We start from the raw sequence: 20,499 nt of genomic DNA on the forward strand, positions 1-20,499 counted from the left end.
AACAACAACAACAACATGTCAGTTAATGTATATAAAGTGATTTAATATGTATAAAGGGATTAGTAAGTGTCAACAATTTTGTAAATACTCAATATATAATAGTATTTGTGTTTATATATAAAATTGGTACTATTTGGCCATTTTTGACCCAAAGCTCAGCAGTGTCACATGGTTCGACCTCATATATATTACACACCTCTACTTGTCTGCTTGTGTTGAACCAGATCTGCTTGTCTATAAATTCTATCTCTCCATTAAGTACTTTACTTAAAGACTACACACTGTGAGTATAAGTTTCTATTTCCAGTTGAACCTTTCTGAAAGAGAATAAACTAACCACAAGTAAGTTATCCAACAAAAGATGGTTTTCTGGTCTGTGAAACTTGATAGAACCCACTCTGCTGATTATCTAGTTATGAAGCTTTGTCTCTTGACTCTAGACTGCCTTTCTCTCTTCTGCTTTGGGATGATGGAACTAGAACTCTGCTAACCCCCAAAGCCACTCAGAAGTGCCTCGGAAGACAGGCACAGTGATCTGCTTCTGAAAGGTCACAGCCTTGAAAACCTGTGGAGCAGTTCTATTCTGAACACATGGTCACCATGATTCAGAAATGACTCACCAGGAACTAACAACAGCTGGCTTCTTACTAGGCTTTGCCAGTAGGGGGCGCCGGAGGGAGGAGCCTAGACTGCAAGGCTAGAAGGAGAAGGAAGGTATGCCTCCTCCTATTAGCTTCCTGTGAGTTTCCTCTTTTTGTCTTTCCCAGTCATTTCTTTGAGTACCAAAAAGTACCAGAGCTTATTACCACCTTACCTTGCTCAGATTTGCTGGTTGAACTGAATAGTTGAGGAAAACTAGTCCTAAGGATCTCTCTCCACCAGCCTTTGTTAAATAACCCATTGTGTACCCTGGAAGGAGATCTGATAGCGCTGTAGTTAAAGAACTGGGCTGGTAACCAAAATTTTGATTTAAATTCACAAGCCACCCCATGGGAGAAAGCTGAGGCAGTCTTCTTCTGGAAAGATTTACAGCCTTGAAAACCTTATGGGTTAGTTCTACTCTGACCTTCTGTGTTGCTGTAAGGCAGAATTGACTTGACGACAGTGGGTTTCTTTGTTTTTGTGTACCCTGGATCTTGCTAGGCAGTTAGTATATGTTATCTTAATTCTAATACCAACCCTGCAAAGTAGGCGTTCTCTTCTCTGTTTCCCCAAACCATACCAAACTCACTGCCATTAATTTGATTCCAACTCATAGCAACCCTCATTGGGCTTCCAAGGCTGTACATCTTTACAGAAGCAGACTGTCTCATCTTTCTTCCATGGAGCATCTGTTGGGTTCAAACCACTGACCTTTTGGTTAGCAGCCAAATGCCTTAACCACTATACCACCACAACTCCTACTTTCTCTAGCAATGGGCTCAGAGGAGTGACGTGACCTCAGGCCAGTGAGCTAGGTGTGTTAGAACTGAAAGCCAAACGTAGATCTGTCTGGCTACTCAGTGTGAGTGCTTTCTGCCACACTGTGCACACAGTGGTCCTTTTCCTGTGTCACACTGCCTCTCTTTTCCTTGCAGGATTGTTCAACCATCTGAGAGTGATGTGTTTTTTTTATGTGTTGGGCAGCCCAGCCCCAGAAGGAGTACTCTCTCATTCTGTTCAAGGTGCCCAGGTGCCAGCTGGCTCCCCACCAGCCAGAAGCCGTGTGCTTGCCTATGCCTTCTAGAGGCACTAGAATTTGTCTCTGTTCTGTTCATAATGCACACAGGACTTGGCTATTAATCATGCCACAGCCCAGGCTGCACAGCACCTCTGAAATAATGAATTACCCAGCTTCTGCCAAAATGAGTCACACCATGGCTACAGAGGAAACTTACCTCTCCCTGACTCTGCTCATCTTGTTCTTCACTCTTCCCTTTCTCGTCTCCTGTGATCTGTATTGCCAGTTGTAATTGGAGTATTTTCTCCTGCATTTAAGTTCTGAAGTGTCTTTGGGACTTGCTAATGTATCCAAAGGTTTAAACAAGACCCGTCAAGGACCTTTATTGCTTTCTGGCATGGGCAGTTAAGAGTAGCTTACAAGCAGTTTTGGGTCTATATGGCCCAGAATATGAATGCTCCTTTTGGAAAACAAGAAAATATCAGCAGAAAATGATCTTAGCAATGATATGAAAGGGAGGCTTAAAGAAGACACGGTCAGTGTCCTGGACATGTGACTTGACAAAGGATGCACAAGTAGTTGGGATGGATGGTGTGGCCTTTGGTTTGAAAGGGGTGATTTAAGGAAAGAGTGTCCAAAAGAGGTCCCAAGATGGTGTATGCTAAAGAAAGAAGCAAAGAAGCATCTCTCTTCACTGACCAGTCCTGCTTTCTGTGGGATCAATCCACGATCACCTAATAAAAAGTCCTTCCCATTTCCCCACTATCAAAATATGATTCTTCAAAGAATTTATATATATATATATATATATGTGTGTGTGTGTCACTTAGGAATGCTTTTGGCTACACTTATTTTTCTTATGTCAGCAGAAGTCTGGAGGCTGGCATCCACTAGTGTCGTGGCTTGTTGATGTCTTCAGAAATCCAGGCTTCTTCAACTATCTACTCTGTCATCTTGTTTCATGGTTGCAAGATGCTTATTGCCTCTTGGTTGCAGGACATTTACTCTAGCTGCAGATACATGCCTTCATTCAAGCCATTAAAAAAGGGGAAGGAGTTGGCAAGGCACAAGCTGAATTTGCCTCTTATTTCAGAAAAAGCAAAAGCTTTCTCAGAATCTCCCAGAAGATGTTTGCTATGTCTTACTGGTCAAAACTATATCACATCTCTAACTGCTGTTCTGAGCTTCAAGAGAATCTGGATAAGCAAGTATTTAAACAAAAAAAAAACAAACACACTGCCATGGAGTCGGATCCAACTCATAGTGACCACTCCTTGGGTTTTTGAGGCCATATCACTATGACCGCCAGCCTCCTGGTTAGCAGTCAAGTGCCTTAGGCACTACACCACCAGAGCTCCTAAGCAAGTATTTAGCTTTTCTATATTCTGAAATGGAGGCAGCAAAGGAAAAGAAGATTGAGAATACCAGTCAAAAGTAAGCCACAGTCATTTGGAAGAAAATCATAGAACCCTAAATTGGGCAGGAAACGGCAGCAGAGGAGGAGGAAATTAATGTTTTTGATCCCCACTGTGTGCCAGATTTGTGCTCCGCAGCAGCCTGCATGCATATATGTCCCAATTACCTCCATTTTGCTATTGAGAAAGCTAAGGCTCTAAGCAGTGTTCTCCATGTAGCTAAATTAGGAACCTGTATTTGAATCCAGTCTGTCTGACTTAAAAGCCTGTTCTTCTTCTATCAGTAAATGCTGCCTCAAGGAAAATGAGGCTAGTTTCCTAGCACTGGATTTTGGGTTGCCTCTATGAATATCATTCATTCAATCACCAACACCTTTAGTTATTTGTAGACTAAGGAAGAATCTGGTACAATTATTTTGTGTGCCCTGGCAGTGCAGTGGTTAAGCTCTCAGCTGCTAAACAGAAGGTTGGTGGTTTGAACCTACCCAAAGGATCCATTGGAGAAAGACCTGAAGATTTGCTTCTGTGAAGGTTACAGCCAAGAAAACCCTATGGGGCGGTTCTGTGCTGACACATGAGGTTGCTATGAGTTGGAATCAACTCAATGGCACCCAACAACAACAAGAAAAACAAAAGTGTGAATACTCAAGTCCTTATATTGTGATGACGATTAAAAGAGAACTGGCCTGGAAGCCAGGAGACCCAGCTACAATTAAAATATGTTGCTGAGTTGTTCAGTGATCTTGGGCAAGTTACTTAAACTAGTCTATGAAGTGAAGGATCTTTGATGATTACAAGAACTTGACCAACGCTTGAACACTGGGCTTTGCTTATTTCTCTCACATACCTTTCATTTGTCATTCATTCAACAAATATTTATTAAGGGCCTGGCACTGTTCTAGATACTCAGAAGGCAACAGTTAACAAAACAAAGTTCTCTGCCCTGTGGACCTTAATATTCTATCTTGAGGGTGGGTGTAAATAAACACAAAGCAGTAAAGTGGAAAAAAAAAAAAAAAAAAAAGACTCACTGCCACTGAGTGGAATCTGACTCATAGCGACCCCTCCTTGGGACTCATAGTGACCCCTCCTTGGGTTTCCTGGGCGGTATCTCTACAGAAGTAGATTACCCAGTCTTCCTTCCAAGGAGCAGCTGGTGGGTTTGAACTGCCAGCCTTCTGATTAGCAGTCAGATGCCTTAGGCACTGTACCACCAGCTCCTACATAGTAAACTAGTGAAGAGTAACTTATGTAGTATCTTCCAAAGCAAACCGAACTCACTGCTGGATCCAACTCATAGCGACCCCTCCTTCAGACTCATAGTGAGTCCTTCAGACTCATAGTGACCCCTCCTTCAGACTCATAGTGACTTCTCCTTTGGTTTCTGAGGTGATGTCTCCACAGAAGTAGATTCCCAGTCAGTCTTACTTCCGAGGAGTGGCTAGTGGGTTTGAACCACCAGCCTTATAGTTAGCAGTCAAATGCCTTAGGTACTATGCCACCAGAGCTCCTATGTAAGTATCTTAGAAGGTGATAAGTTCTCTGGGAGACAAAAGTGAGAAAGGGGAAGGAGGACTGGAAGTACTGGGAGAGAGGTTGCAGTCATCTTCATCAAGAACATGACACTTGAGCAGAGATATTAGGGAGGGGAGACAGTTAGCCAGCCCTTACCTGAGGTCAGTGCTGCAGCCAGAGGGAGGAATTACAGTGAAGACCCAAAGGCAAAAGCATGCCTGGATCTTTTGAGCATTTGTGTCCTCCATCTGATAGGCCTGCCCTGGATCTCTTCTTAAGCCCAGAGCCATTATTTCCTTTCATTTATCTATTGGTTTTCAAACCTGCTGTCTCTTGTTAGACTTGAAGATAATTTAAATTTGATCCTGCCACAAGAGAACAATCACAACAGAAATAATGAGGATGTCCCTGCATTGTGAAGAATGTAACCAATGTCACTGAACATCTTCTGTAGAAATTGGTGGGAACCTAAACTGTTGTATAAACCTTCACAGAAAACACAATAAAATAGTATTAAAAAAATAAATCGATACTGCCAAGGCAGTTAGGGGCATGAGGCCTGGGTACCACCTTCATACTTGCACTTAGTTTCACTGTATACAAATACCCGATCCTTAGGGATACTGGAACAATGGTGGCAGTACTACCAAGGCCTGGAGACACTGAAGTCTCATCAAAATAGGACAAGGACCTTTTGAGCCAACCTGCCATTTCCAGCCTCGTTTAGCTGTTTTTTCCTTTTTAATGCCTCCTGCACAGTGAGTCAGTGTTTTCGTCATATTCCCAAATCAGTGTCTGTATTAGTCAACCATTAAACCCCAGGCACAAGGGAGCTGTGTTTTCATCTTCACCAGTGACTGCTCCTTAGCCGGCCTGTAATAAATGGGCTGGCTCTCCTCCATTAGCTCCGGAAGTGGCCTCACAAAGCCTGCAGAAAACTCACTCACTTGCTGAACTGTGTGGACCTTGAGTGTATTTTGGTTTGTTTGTATTGTTTTTAAATGAAAACTTTTGAATACATCGTGAAATATAACAAGGAGAAATGACAAGTGTCACCTTCGTTTAACTTGTGTTATGTACAAAGAACGTACTTGGACACTGAGGATAGTGGTATGATCAATGTACATTATTATCCCCATTTGAATGGAAGCCCCTGTAACATTTATGTGAACTTGTGAAGGGCTCGTGAGTTAAAGGATCTCTCGTGGCCCTAGTGCAGGGTAAGTGAGTGCCCTGGCTACTTACTTTAATGTAGATTGCACTTTAGAGAAGAGGCTGAATCCCTTTAAAGACCTCCTTGGAGCTGCCTGGGTATCATACATGGGACATTGAGACAGTTCATTCTTGGGAATGTTCAGCGTGGATTCCATAGTTCCCTTTCAGTTATATCTCCTTTCCATGTGACACTGACATTTATTCAAAGGGAATAGCAAGAAAATTTAACTTTGTGTGCACTAATCTGAGTGAGATTATAAGTGAGAAATAATGTACAAAATGCGCAAGTTACTTGAAATAGAAATATGTTGACGGTTTGTCAGGATTGCAGGCCATTGAACCAAACTTCACATTGTTTTCTTACCAATCTAATGGGAAGCAGCAAGCATCTTCTTAGGGTTTCCTAACACGGTTTTCCCGATATCTTGATTTTCCCCATTCGGTGCAATATTTGGAGTCCCAGGGTGGTACAGATAGTTAGTGCACTCGGCAGCTAACTGAGAGGCCACAGGTTTGAGTCTACCCAGAGATGGCCTCAGAAGAAAAGCCTGGTGATGTGCTTCTGAAAAGTCAACCAATAAAAATGGTATGAAGCACAGTTCTGCTCTGGCACCAGTGAGGCACCACAATTTGGGTTGACTCCTTTGCAAGTGCACAATTGAGAGGCCACTGAGCTATTGGGTCACTATGAATCAGAATCCACTCAGTGGTGCCCAGCAACAACAATAAGCTAGACACACAGTGTGAGAGAAGCACATTGTTAGAGAGAGAGATTAAATTGAGTGGCAGCATTCGCCTAGAAAACTCTGAACAGAGTATACAAGTCTGACCATAAGAAAGAATATCAGGATGTACAGATCTCTGTTTACATGTTAGTCTGCTTAGATGATAGAAGAGATTTGTATATTCATTCAACTCATATATTGAGCACCTACCACTGTGCCCAACTCTGTTCCAGGTACTAGAGATACGTCAGCACTATAAAAGAGTCTTCCTGTCCTCTTTCTATTAGATGGTGGTGGTTGTTCCTAAGTGCCATTGAATCAGTTCTGACTCATAAGCAACCATATGTACAACACATTGGAACACTGCCCCATCCTATGCCATCCTCACAATAGTTGCTATATTTGAGCCCATTGTAGCCAATGTGTCACTTCCATCTCGTTGAGGGTCTTCCTCTTTGTCACTGACCCTCTACTTTACCAAGCATGGCACCTTTCTCCAGGGACTAGTCCCTCATGGTAACATGCCCAAAGCATGTAAGATGAAGTCTTGCCCTCCTCTCTTCTAAGGAGATTCTGGCTATACTTCTTCCAAGAGAGCTGTTCATTCTTCTGGCATTCCATGGTATATTCAGTATTCTTCACCAGCACCACAATTCAAATGCATCAGTTCTTCTTCAGTTTTCCTTATTTATTGTCCAGCTTTTGCATATGGATGGGGTGATAGAAAAAAACATGGCTTGGGGTCAGGCACACCTAATCCTCAAAGTGATATCTTTGCTTTTTAACACTTTAAAGAGGTCTTTTGCAGCAGATTTTCCCAAGGCAGTACGTTATTTGATTTCTTGACTGCTTTTTGTTGTGGGTGTTGATTATGAATCCAAGTAAAATTAAATCCCTAACAACTTCAGTCTTTTCTCCATTTATCATGATGTTGCTTGTTGATCTAGTTGTGAAGATTTGTGTTTACTTTAATAAGTTAAAACATATGAAATAGCTATTTTTGTGTATTAAAAACAATTGAATGTAAACATATACCTACCGTATGCCATTCCGTCTCGGAAGGAAGGTTGGGCCATCTTTTTCCGTAGTGATACTGCCTCAGAAACCCAAGGAGGGGTCGCTATGAGTCGGGTCTGACTTGATGGCATATAACAACAACACTGCCCCATCCTATGCCATCCTCACAATAGTTGATATATTTGAGCCCATTGTAGCCAATGTGTCACTTCCATCTCGTTGAGGGTCTTCCTCTTTGTCACTGACCCTCTACTTTACCAAGCATTAGGATCTATTCTATTGCTAATAATTTACTAAAAAAGAAAAGCACATGCATATGTCTGCACAAAAGACTTGTACAGGAATACTTACAGCAGCTTTATTCATAAAAGCCCAAACTGGTGACAGCTCAAATGTCCATCAACAAGTAAATGGATAAACAATCTCTAGTATATTGATATAATGAAATACTTGTTGTTGTTGTTGTTGTTTGCCGTCGAGTTGGCCCCGACTCATAGCGACCAGCAGTAAAAAAGAAACAAAGTACTGATAAATGCTACAGCATAGATGGATGTAAACAGTTTGCTAAATGAAAGAAGTCAGACACAAAAGACCGCATGTTGTACGACTCCATTTATATAAATTTAGAAAATGCAAACTAATGCATCGTGACAGTAAGCACATCAGTGGTTTCCTAGGGACATTGGTGGGGTGGAAGCAGGAAGGGGCAGGAGGGAAGGACTACAAATGGCCAAGTGAGATCTTTTGAGGGTGATAGATACGTGTGGTATTTTGATTGTGATGTTTTTCATGGGTGTATAGATACGTCAAGCCTTATCAAATGACGTACTTTAAAATGTGTACAGTTTATTATATGCCAATTATACCTTAATAAAGGTATAAAAAAAACCCACTAGAATTGCAGTAATTTCATATAGTCCAATTGATAAATTTCAGTGACTAATTAACTAAACATACCTTATGTTCATTTCATACATTTATTGAAAAGTTGCCATGTGTCAGACACCATGAAATGTATTGTCAATGAAAAGTGAATCAGGCAGTTCCTGCTTTTAAGCTTAGTGGGGGAAACAGGCTTGTCAACAGACAAGTGAATGGCTTTCCCACAGGTAGTTCTAAAAGCAATTATCAGGTTTAACCAAGTTGTTCTTTGTTGATTGGATTTATGCATGCGTCTGTGCCTTCCTTATTTTTCAGAGTGACCTGTGGTCTCTGGGAATCACCGCCATTGAGATGGCAGAAGGTGCTCCCCGTAAGTACAGCTTCCTTCCTCCTGGATGAAATCTGTTGCTGGTCTGCCTGGCGGGTATTCGAGGTTACTAGCCAGGACCTACGGTAGCTTTACTACTGCTACACTGAGCCCTGCATGGATTCTGGCTGGCATACATAGAAAGCAGTCACCTTAAATCACAGGAATCCATTCATCTCTCAGTGGTGTGAGGATCATCTTTTTATGAAGAAAAAAAGAAAGAAAAGGAAAGCAAACTTCAGGAAATCTTGTTTGTTTTACAGTGAATGTGTTATTTACTCTGAAGCTCCTCTATGCCTAACATAAAACTAGGACCAACCCACAAAGAAGTTCACTCCAATTTAGGACAATCCAAACTCATTATTCAGTGCCTGGGTTATGCAAATGCTTGTACTTAATTGCAGTTACTCATCTTAAAATACTGTTTGGATTTTTGGATTTTTAGAGTTCCCTGCTGATACCTGAGGCAGAGTGGCCAGTGGTTTGGCAAGATTGAGAACCTGTCCAGTTCCTTGAAAACTGGAGTACTAGCACTGCAGCCTGTCTCCACCTGCCCAGTGGTGGCTCTGAAAAAGCTTGCCTCACAGATTTCTAGAACAGAAGGCCTAATGACCTTGGGCTTAGCTGCTAGAATGACCCCAAGGTACACTCTATAGGCCACTCCAGAAAATGAAAAAGAGTGGCAGGGATACTAAGGCAGACCTTTTCTGGGGAGACATGTGACTCCTTTGTAGGCCATTTTGACCCTAAGAATACTCCTATGACTTTGCCAAACCTTCAGGACCACCTGGAGTTCTTCTACCAGTACTCTCTCAGAGTCAGACTTGTATCGTAGCCTGACAGCTCTCCCGGCCTCCCCTGGCCCTCTCCTTCCATGCAGGAATGTTCCTCAATAAAATCTTGACATATTTAATCCCACCTTGGAGTCTGTTTCTCAGAAGACCTGGACTAAAACAGGCCCCTGGTTTCCAATGGCAGGTTGTTATACACATAATACTTTTTATCTTGAAAATATCATAGTCACGTCATTTCTCAGTCTCGAATTGGTAGAATTCATGATTGATTTGCTTATTTGTTGACAGAATTCCTCTCAGCCACAGTGTTAACAGGCATTTGTGAACCAGAAAAATAATATACTACAGTGTTAAACCTATATTATCATTCTTGACAAGTGATAGACTGGGATAAAAAGAAACTTCTCCCCACAGAGTCCTTTGGCCTTTAGAGAGAATATAATCTTATTCTAGGTGCAAAGGAAAAATACTCACAGATGTTTGAAAAGTAAACTAGTGAAATATTTTAATTAAAATAAGAAGTATGAGTGCTTCCATAATAAACAATGTTTGTAAGTTGAGATATTTTTCTAAGTTTGTTTTGCTGCTGTACTCTTTGACTTAAAACTCTGCTTTTCCCGATGCCAGTGAGCAAAAAAAGCCTCCAGTCATGGGCTCTGCAAAGCCATTCAAGTCATCTAGAAATACAGAGAGAATGATGTTCTGGTCTAGTGCTTTAGACCCCCAAAAATATCCACATAGTATCATTGGGTTTGGATGAGCCTTCAGTTTATAAGAAACGGACCACAGATTATCAAATATATTTTATGTTATGATTTAGGTTTTGACTAATTGAAAATAACTCACCATCTCCATTATAACTAGTCCTGATATTGTTTGTTTTGGACCCCAGTTGATTATTTATAACAGGGATAGCTGTTTGTTGATCTCTTAAATTAGTTATCTTAAATAAGGGAAGGTGTAGTTACTAGCAAGGTTAACGGTATCTTTTTGAAACATGTAACCTTTTATGGGGACCTCTGGAAGCCTAGTGCCTAAAGGCACTTGACTGCTGTTTTGGTTACCGAGTGCCGTGCTGCTCTGACAGGAAATAGACTACAAACGGGATGGCCTTAACAAACAGGAGTTCCTCTTACAGTTCAGGAGGCTAGAAGTCCAAGTTCAAAGTGCCAGGCTCTAGGGGCTGAGTGAAATCCCCTCAGCCTTCGGCTTCAGCTCTGCCTCCAGCTCCCAGCCCACTGAAGCTGGACGCATTTCTTCACTCAGACAGCTGATGTCTGCTGAGGCTGCCAAGCCCAAGCTTGACAAGTAACAAGGCACAGTCCTGATATTACCAAATCACATGGCAAGCCATTAATTCAAATCCATTATAAGTCCCAAAGTCGGCAGAACATGGCAGGCTGCTGAACAATGACATGGCTACACGCAGGATTCAAGGTGCCATAAGCTAGAGATCATTCCCAAAGCTGCTTTTTATTTATGGGAAGCAGACCACATACCCAAAGCAGCTACTCAGCTACTTGTGGTAGATCCCACCATGGAGTTGATTGCCAGTCTTATCAAGGGGAATAACTACCACCAGCTGCCCAGCCACTCAACCAGGCCCAGCCAAGTTGACACAAAAACATAACCATTACAATTCCATGCCTTGTCAACTTGGCACCTGTACAGATCTTCAGTGGGTGGTATCTGTACAGGTCTCCTCCACTGGGTGGCTGCAGTCCCCTAGTTCATGACTGGCAACATCACCCCCTTGGCTTGACGGGCCCCCCGTTCCTCTCTGTCTTGGGCATGGCAGCCCTGCCCCCTCACTCTTGGGCAGCAGCTTTGCCTTGATCCCACTGGCTCACATGAACGAGCAGCCCCACACTCCAGAACCAAGTTGGTGAAGGTCTGGGTCTGAAACCTAGGGGCCTGTGGTGGTTCCACCCCCAAAGGCCATGGTCCTACCCTTAAGGCTGAGGTGGCTCTGCTTCTGTTTCCTTGGTCTTTCCGCTTCTGCCAATTAATGCTGAAGGCAACCCACTCCGCTGGAAATCTTCCTGCTCCCAAAGCATTCAGCTTTCTTGCTCCATGGGCGGGCCAACCTGCTACTCCATTTCATGACGGTCTTTTTACCAATTAATGCCCAAGGCAACATACTCTGCCAGTAAGCCGCCTAACCAAAGGCATCAAGCTTTCTCCTCCATGGGCTGGTAAGGCTGTCGCTGTCTCATGCCGGTTCTCTCAGCTCTGCTTCTGCCGTCTCTCATTCCGGTCTCTGGGCTCTGCTCCTGCCGTCTCTCATCCCGTTCTCTTGCTCTGCTCCTGCCATCTGCCATGCCATATGCTGGGGTCTCTCTGCCAGGGTCTTGGGTCAAGGACACACTCCACTCTTGTTTCCACATTTTAGGCATCTGCCAGTGTAGCACCCCATTCTCTCAGTACCATATTCTGTTTTGGTTACCTAGTGCTGCTCTGACAGGAAATATACTACAAACAGGATGGCCTTAACAAACAGGAATTCCTCTTACAGTTCAGGAGACTAGAAGTCCAAGTTCAAAGTGCCAGGCTCTAAGGGTTGGTTGAAAGCCCCTCAGCCTTTGGCTTCAGCTCTGCCTCCAGCTCCCAACCCACTGAAGCTAGAGACATTTCTTCACTCAGACAGCTGCTGGCTGCTGAGGCTGCTAAGCCCGAGGTTGACAAGTAACAAGACACAGTCCCAATACTACCAAATCACTCAGCAAGCCGTTAATTCAAGTCCATTGTAAGTCCCAAAGTCGGCAGAGCATGGTAGTCTGCTGAACAATGACACGGCTACATGCAGGATTCAAGGTGCCATAAGCTAGAGACCATTCCCAAAGCTGCTGTTCATATACGGGAAGCAGACCACATACACAAAGCAGCTACTCAGCTGCTTGTGGTAGATCCCACCATGGAGGTGATTGCCAGTCTTATCATGGGAAATAACTACCACCAGCTGCCCAGCCACTTAACCAGGCCCAGCCAAGTTGACACAAAAACATAACCACCACAAATGCTAACCAGAAGGCTGACGGTTCAAACCCCTAGCCACTCCTCGGAAGGTTGGGCAATCTACTTCCATAGTGATACTGCCTCAGAAACCCAAGGAGGGGTTGCTATGAGTCGGGTCCAACTCAACGGCACATAACAACAACAACTTTTTATGAGACTCTTGTAATTCAACATCAGCTCTTTTAAGTGTGTGCCCCAAAGGGAAGGGTTCTGATGTTCTGACTCCTACTCCTGGGTCGTGGTTGGACTTGGGGAGGCGTCTCGGCAGCATTGTCTGCACAGCCAGGGTTTGGCCTCCTAACCCATATAACCCGTTTTGGTCTCTTCCAGCTCTCTGTGACATGCACCCCATGAGAGCCCTCTTCCTCATTCCCCGGAACCCGGCACCTCGCCTGAAGTCTAAGAAGTGGTGAGTTCACTTTGCAGTTTTTTTGCAGGTTTCACTGTGGGGTTTGCCTATGATTTTCCTTTCGCTTCACGCAAATCCTCAGGTCCTGCTCACAGGATTAGACTAACATATGCTAAAAGAGTTGATGGATGACTTTCTGTATCTTGTCATTCACTGTAAAGTCCATATTGAATACCTACTGTCTACATAGCAAGTCTTTATCCTCACACATACAAGATAAGGAGCAATAGTGAAAATGGCCCAAGTAATAACATGGAAGCTCTTTAATATATAACCCCTGCTGCTGTCTTTCCTGGCAGCACAGGACCTCTTATCAGACAGGGTGATAGCTCAGGGAGTCAGACAGTTAAATTGACTGACTTTTCTTCCTTAAGACAATAATTCTCCAAGTGAGATAGACACACATGTGCACGTGCGTACACACACCTGGCGGTATGCGAGATGATTTCACCTGATATGTTGATGAACATTTGTAATTTTGTTTTTACTATTGCTTTCTTTTTTTTTGGCAGCTGATACAGGGTTTTAATTTTTTGCAGCGATATAGCCTTTCCTTTTAATAAGCTTACTCATATAAAACAGTGACTTCATTTAAAGAAAAATACTAAATAAATAAATGCCAGTATAGGGAACTCTGGTGGCGTAGTGCCTAAGGCATTTGACTACTAACCAGAAGGCTGGTGGTTCAAACCTACCAGCCAGTCCTCGCTAAGACTGGACAATCTGCTTCCATACAGATACTGCCTCAGAAACCCAAGAAGGGGTCGCTGTGAGTCAAATTGACTCGACAGCAGTGAATTTGTGTACTTATATGAGGATTTTTGTGTATTATGATTATGTAACAAAAATTCGTTACTCCCTCCTTTCTCAATATAGAAATGATGTATCTTCCCTGTTCAGTGTTGTACGTCTGGGTCCCCTTGTCCTGGGGGTGGGGTGGGGGGAGGGACAGTTACTGGGCCACTTGTGACCTCCTCCTCCTCTCCTTTTCTTGAGACAGATTCTGGGCAATTAGGCCATGAGGGGATGTGATCTTTCCTCCCCCTTCTTATACAATTTCATAATTGGTCCCTTGACTGCAACCCCTTGTAACTCCCACCCACTCACAGGTTCACCCCTCACCATACAGAAAGTCTTTATTAATACTAGTTATCTTGTAATGACATAGGGGCATTGGTGGTTCGGTGGTAGAATTCTTGCCTTCCGTGCTAGAATCCTGGGTTCGATCCCTGGCCAGCACACCTCATATATAGTCACCAGCCTCCTGTCAGTGGCAGCTTGCATGTTGCCAAGATGCTGAGCAGGTTTCAGCAGAACTTCCAGAGTGAGACAGACTAGGAAGAAAGACTTGGAAATCTATTTCCAAAAATCACCCAGTGAAAATCCTATGGATCATAACAATCCAATCCTCACCCAACCATAGGGATATCACAGGACCAGGCAACGTTTAATTCTGTTGTGCGTGGGGTCACTGTGAGCCGGGGCCAACTTGATGGCAGCTAACAGCAACAACAGTAATAACATAGCAACCCTGGAGAATAAAGAAAAAGCCACACTGCCCAGAGAGAGGGAAAGAGAAAGCCTGAAAAGAAATGACAGCCTTGGAATTGCCAAGCCTGTGAAGGGAGAGAGTTAAGAGTTGCTATTGGTAACAAGGAAGAGAAGCATTCCCTGCCCCTCCTCTCTCTGGAGGGTCACTGTGGGACGAGAGAATCACTCTCTCCCCAGCAACAGCCTCCCATTGGGTGTCAGGGTAGCATGTGATTGATGGAGCACCCAAAGGCTCTGCTGCCTCGCTTCTCCCCAGAACATAACTCGGGGAGAGGAGTGCAGCTCAGTGCTCGCCCCTGGCAGCATCAGTAACACCACAAAGCCCTCTGTTAGGTTTCTGCTCATCCTTCGTGCCAGGCCTCCCAATGGAGCCTGCTGTATACAATGGGCTTTATTTACCCTGATCCCTGCCTGCCTTCTCCTCCAATCCCTTCTCTGTTGCTGGACAGATGCTTAGAGCTTTTCCATAGAGAAGGAAAAACTGGCCATTCACACATGTGTTTCATTCACCTTGTGTCCATATTTTTAAAACATTTGTATTAATTGCCAGCATTTAAAAACCTGATAATTGAGCATTACATTCAGATTTTTGGGTTTTCTTGAAAAAAATGTAGTAACACTGACCCTGCTGAATAGCTCCTACCTCCTTTAAATGGGGTAAGATTGTCCATCTGCTCCAGTCGCCACGTTGCCCCAACTCAGAAACCAGGTGTCACTCGGTCCTCACACTTTCCTGCTTCATCTAAACCGTGGTCAGCACAGCTCCCTGTATGACCTGTCTCACAAGTATGTGAGTGAAGAACCCCTGCACTGCAATTTTGGTTTTTATCGACTCCACTCCAGAAAGATCAGTTCTGCCCTGACCTTGTGTGAGAAATATAGCCTTTGGCAAAAATACTGACTTTTCTGCTTCAAGCCATTAACAATGAGAACTAAATTTGATAATACTGGAAGGAGCTGGGAAGTCCAGAAGCAGTGTGGAGGCTGGGCCATTTTCATCTCATCACGCCTCCTTGCACACCCTTCTCTGATCTCTGAGGTAATCCAGTCAGGAGAACTGAGCCCTATACTGTCAGAAAAGAAGGGAAACAGACTTGGCAACTTGAGAACGAGTCAGGGGAACAAAAGCCCTGATAATGTACTACTCGTTTAGAATGTGGCCTATATAAAGATGTCTGTGCAGGTGCAGGCAACATGATATTTGACATGGCTCCTGCTTCTCAGCAGTATGAACTCTGGTTTTTCTGTGAAAATATGTAAGCACTGCAAAGTACTGGATCTTGAAAATTCAGGTGCAGTGTGATTTGGAATAGGGTAGTGTTTTCTTTAATATGCTCCAGTGTCTGTGGGGATATGGGACACTTTTTGTTTTTGTTCTTCCTCCTCTTTTTTTTTTTTTTTAAGATGACTTCCATTCCCACTAAAAAACTAAAACCTCTAAAATTTCTTCTATTGTAAGCTGTACTAAAATGAGTCAGGAGGCCAAGTACCCTGTTCTCAGTATATTTATCAACACATTACCAGAGAGGAACTGTGCCCCTTACACAAGACTATATAGTCTTCATTTCCCAAGTTCATAACTGATATTTGAGTTCTTTTGCACTACTCTCTCTTAAGTTCAAGGCTAAAGTGGAAAAGTATGAACCATAAACCTGTTATTGTCAAGTTGATTCTGACTCACAGTGACCCTGTAGGACAGGGTAGAACTGCCCCACAGAGTTGCCAAGGCTGTAATCTTTATGGACGCAGACTGCCTCATCTTTCTCATGGGGAGCAGCTGCTGGGTTAGAACTGCTGACCTTTTCTTTTTTTAGCAGCCCAGTACTTAACCACTGCAGCACCAGGGCTTCATGAATGAGCCATATAAATCTCTTGGTTTGGTCCTTTTTTTTTTTTCCTTGTGTATTTAGGCAATTAGGGAGCAACAGGAAACCACCACCACAAGCGGTACAAGGAGGAGAGCCCTTAGTGCTGAGGAAGTCATGCGATTACAATGCTTAGGCAGCTCAGCTGTTTAATAACATGGTCTCCATTGTGACTGGGGGAACCCCCAAATCTATTGCCCTGAGAAAATCTTTAAGCCTTGAACCAAAACTCTCCTATGAAGTCATCTTTAAACAGCAGTTTAGCTCAACTAGTAAAGAGTGTTTGCCTTGAGTAGTGTGTTGTTTAAAGAATCACCTCTGTGAGATCAAACTTGACAACAGTAACTCTAAAACAGAGGAGAAGTTTAGGGGACAGAAAGTCTAAGTTAATGGTGGTGAAACAATACCAGCAGAGAGAGCAAGACCATTGACACAATGCAAAGAATGTAACCGCTGTCATTGAACTATACATATAGAAAGTACTGAATGGGTGTATGTTTTGTTACTTATGTTTCTAACAAAAATGAAATGAAATAAAATAATAATAAAGAGTTCAGTAACTCTCGCTCTCACCCTGTCTCCACCACCAGCGGATGAACAGCAGGGCTGTGACTCCCTTTTCCTCTACCTGTCTCTCATCCGAGGCTGGATTAAACTCATATGTTAGCAACTCTTTCAAAAGATTCCCTACTCCTCTTCCCAGTGTGCTCACCCATGCTCACCTGCCTCCCAGTGCTATGGCTTCCTTCCATCCAGGGATTTCTGGAGAAGGATGGGGATGACCTCATTTCTGTAAGAAGAGGGTCAGTTGAGTTCTTTTCACATGCTCTATAAATTTGAAGCTCTGGTGGGAGTTCTGGTAGCATAGTGCCGAAGGCACTTGACTCCTAACCAGAAGGCCGGCACTTTAAACCCACCAGCCACTCCTCGGAAGGAAAGTTGGGCAGTCTACTTCCGTAGTGATACTGCCTCAGAAACCCAAGGCAGGGAGTCTGGTCCGACTCGACAGCATGTAACAATAACAACATAAATTTGAAGAGTCTAGACAGGCAAGGTTGCACTCAAATGAGATTATTAGAGAAATCATAATTACTTGTAGTAACTCGAAAGAGATGTAAGATCCCTGGTCCTAAGCACTTAAGGACCAGATGAAGACTTGGAGGCCTGGTAAGATGAGGCAGTTTATCCAGAGTCACAGCTCATCATTGGTAGAGCCAGCCTGGAACATGGGCTTCCTGCTTCTCCTCCAAGGCTTATATAATCACCCCATTATTTTATATTATTTTATAGAGTACCCATAATGATTCCTGCTGGGTTCTTTAACACTTTTTTTCTTTATATTCCTTTGCTTTTTTTTCCCCCCAATTCAAGAATTTCTACATGTACAATTCAGTAACATTGATTACATTCAGTAACATTGATTATATTCTTTATGTTACGTGACCTTTTCCAAATTATTCCACCACAATTAACATAAACTCAACACCCCCTAAGCAAAATCTTTCCCTTCCTCCCTCTCACCCATGGTAACTACTAATAGTCTTTGGTTTTTATACATTTGCTTATTTCATGTGAGCTCATACAATATTTGTCCTTTTGAGATTGACGTTTCACTCAGCATAATGTTTCCAGGATTCATCCATGTTGTGGCATGCATCAGGACTTCATTTCTCTTTATGACCAAGATGCTTCTGTTTCAAGAAATTACAAAACTTTTTTTTTTTTTTTTCTCAATAACATAATGAGAATACAAAGGCATTCAACTGGTAACCAAAAAGTTAGTTTGAACCCACCAGTCACTCTGTGGGAGAAAGATGAGGCAGTCTATTTCCATAAAGATTTACGGCTTTGAAAATCCTATGGGACAGTTATACTCTGTCCTATGGTTGGACACGATGGTCACCATGAGTCAGAATCGCCTCAGTGGGAGTGGCTTTGGTTTGAGCTTTTGAAGATATAAATATGATGGTATAGTAGTGTAACTTTGAACTTTATTGAAATCAAAACAAAAACTTCTACACAAACTTTTTTAATGAACTTTTTTTGCCGTTTCCTTGGAGATAAGAGCCCAGCTAACACTTTCTACCATCAGTTCTAGCCCAAGAAAACATGAAATAATTATCTTAGAGAATGCTATACTTACTCATTTAAACAGAAGTGGGGAAAACAAGTTCAAATTTCTGCTCTCCAGTCCTAAAGTCAAATGCTTTAAGCCTGGTAATGGTCAGAGGTTGCTGGAAGTTTCTCATCATAGCAATAGTAATAATAATAATAGCAAAACAAAACAAAAAGAAACTCACTGCCATTAAGTTGGATCCTACTCATAGCGACCCCTCCTTGAGTTTCGAGGAGATATCACTATGGAAATAGATTGCCCAATCTTCTGTAGTGCCTAAGGAATTTGACTGCTAACCAGAAGTCTGGTGGTTCAAACCTACCAGACACTCCTTGGAAGGAAGATTGGGCAATCTATTTACATAGAGATACCACCTCGGAAACCCAAGGAGGAGTCACTGTGAGTTGGACCCGACTTGACAGCAGTGAGTTTTATTTATTTATTTTTTTTTATCAGTTTAATCCTGCATCTAGCTTGTCATCTTCTCAAGTTCCTGGACATGAACCACTGGCCTTCTATATTGCCTGCTGATCTTGGGATTGTTGCCTTCACGGCCTGTGAGCCAACAATCTGCCATTTCACCTGCTGGTCTTGGATTTGTCATCCTCTGAAGCCAACAGCCTGCTTTGTCAGTCCTCACAGCTGTGTGAGTTATCAGAAGCCTTCAGCTTGACTTTTGACCCATGGACATGGGACTTGCCAGCCTCTACAATTGTGTGAGCCATTTCCTTGAGATAAATTTTCTCTCTCTCTTAATGTGTGCATATATATATATATATATATATATGTATATATATATATATATGTATATATGTATATGTATCTATATGTGTATATATGTGTGTATATATATGTGCGTATACTCACATAGACACACACATATATGTATATAAACTTCACTGGTTTTGCTTTTCTGGAGAACCCAGCCTAAGACACAGTACTAAGTAATTTTATGAGTTAATTCATTTAATCATCATAATAATCTTTTGAAATAAATAGTAGTTATATCCCCGTTTCTTGACATAAGGAAAACAAATCCTCACAACCAGACCAGTAAGCAACATCATGCAATAAGCAACATCACGATAAATGGAGAAAATATTAAAGTTGTCAAGGATTTCTTCTTACTTGGATTCACAGTCTAAGCAGCAGTCAAGAAATCAAATGACGTATTGCATCAGGTAAACGTGCTGCAAAAGACTTATTCAACTTGTTAAAAAGCAAAGATGTCACCTTGAAGACAAAGATGTGTCTGACCTCCAAGCCATGATATTTTCAGTTGCCTCACATGCATGCAAAAGCTGAATGATGAGTAAGGTAGACTGCAAAAGAATTGCTGCCTTTGAATTACGACAAAGAATGTTGATTATACCATGGACTGCCAGAAGAACGAACAAATTTGTCTTGGAAGAAGTACAATCAGAATACTCCTTAGAAGCAAAGATGCTTTGGATATGTTGCCGAGAGGAACGAGTCCCTGGAGAAGGACATCATGCTTAGTAAAGTAGAGGGTCAGCAAAAAAGGGTAAAACCCTCAGTGAGATGTAGATTGGGCAACACTGGCAGAAACAGTGGGCTCAAACATAGCAACAATTGTGAGGATAGTGCAGGATGGGGACCACTTTGTTCTGTTGTACATAGGGTCACTTTGAGTCAAAATTGACTTGACAGCATCTAACAACACAACACCAACAGTATACCTGCTTACAGCCAGGGAAACACACAGAGAAGTTAAGCAATTTGTCCAGCATCACATAGTATGTGATGGAGCCTGAAGTAGAGAAAGAGGGTAGCTCTGGGAAGTAACTCAGTAAACTCACAGCCATCGAGTCAATTTGATTTGACCCCTAGCAACCCCTCCTTGTTGTTATGTGCCGTCGAGTCAAACCCGACTCATAGCGACCCCTCCTTGGGTTTCCAAGGCAGTATCACTACGGAAGTAGGATTGCCCAA

At 42.7% G+C, this 20,499-nt stretch overlaps 1 protein-coding gene across 1 annotated transcript in view; it reads left to right on the forward strand.

The window, feature by feature from the left end:
• Window positions 1-20,499, forward strand: part of TNIK (TRAF2 and NCK interacting kinase) — a 669,757-nt gene that overhangs the window by 472,142 nt on the left and 177,116 nt on the right. Inside the window, exons 8-9 of the mRNA XM_007946612.2 lie at window positions 8,745-8,799; window positions 12,936-13,014. Coding sequence (XP_007944803.1) covers window positions 8,745-8,799; window positions 12,936-13,014 — 134 coding nt within the window. The remainder of the gene's footprint in view (window positions 1-8,744; window positions 8,800-12,935; window positions 13,015-20,499) is intronic.

This window comes from Orycteropus afer, unplaced genomic scaffold (assembly GCF_000298275.1).
Source record: "Orycteropus afer afer isolate SDZICR_OR568_19922 unplaced genomic scaffold, OryAfe1.0 scaffold00168, whole genome shotgun sequence".
Classification (NCBI taxonomy): domain Eukaryota; kingdom Metazoa; phylum Chordata; class Mammalia; order Tubulidentata; family Orycteropodidae; genus Orycteropus; species Orycteropus afer.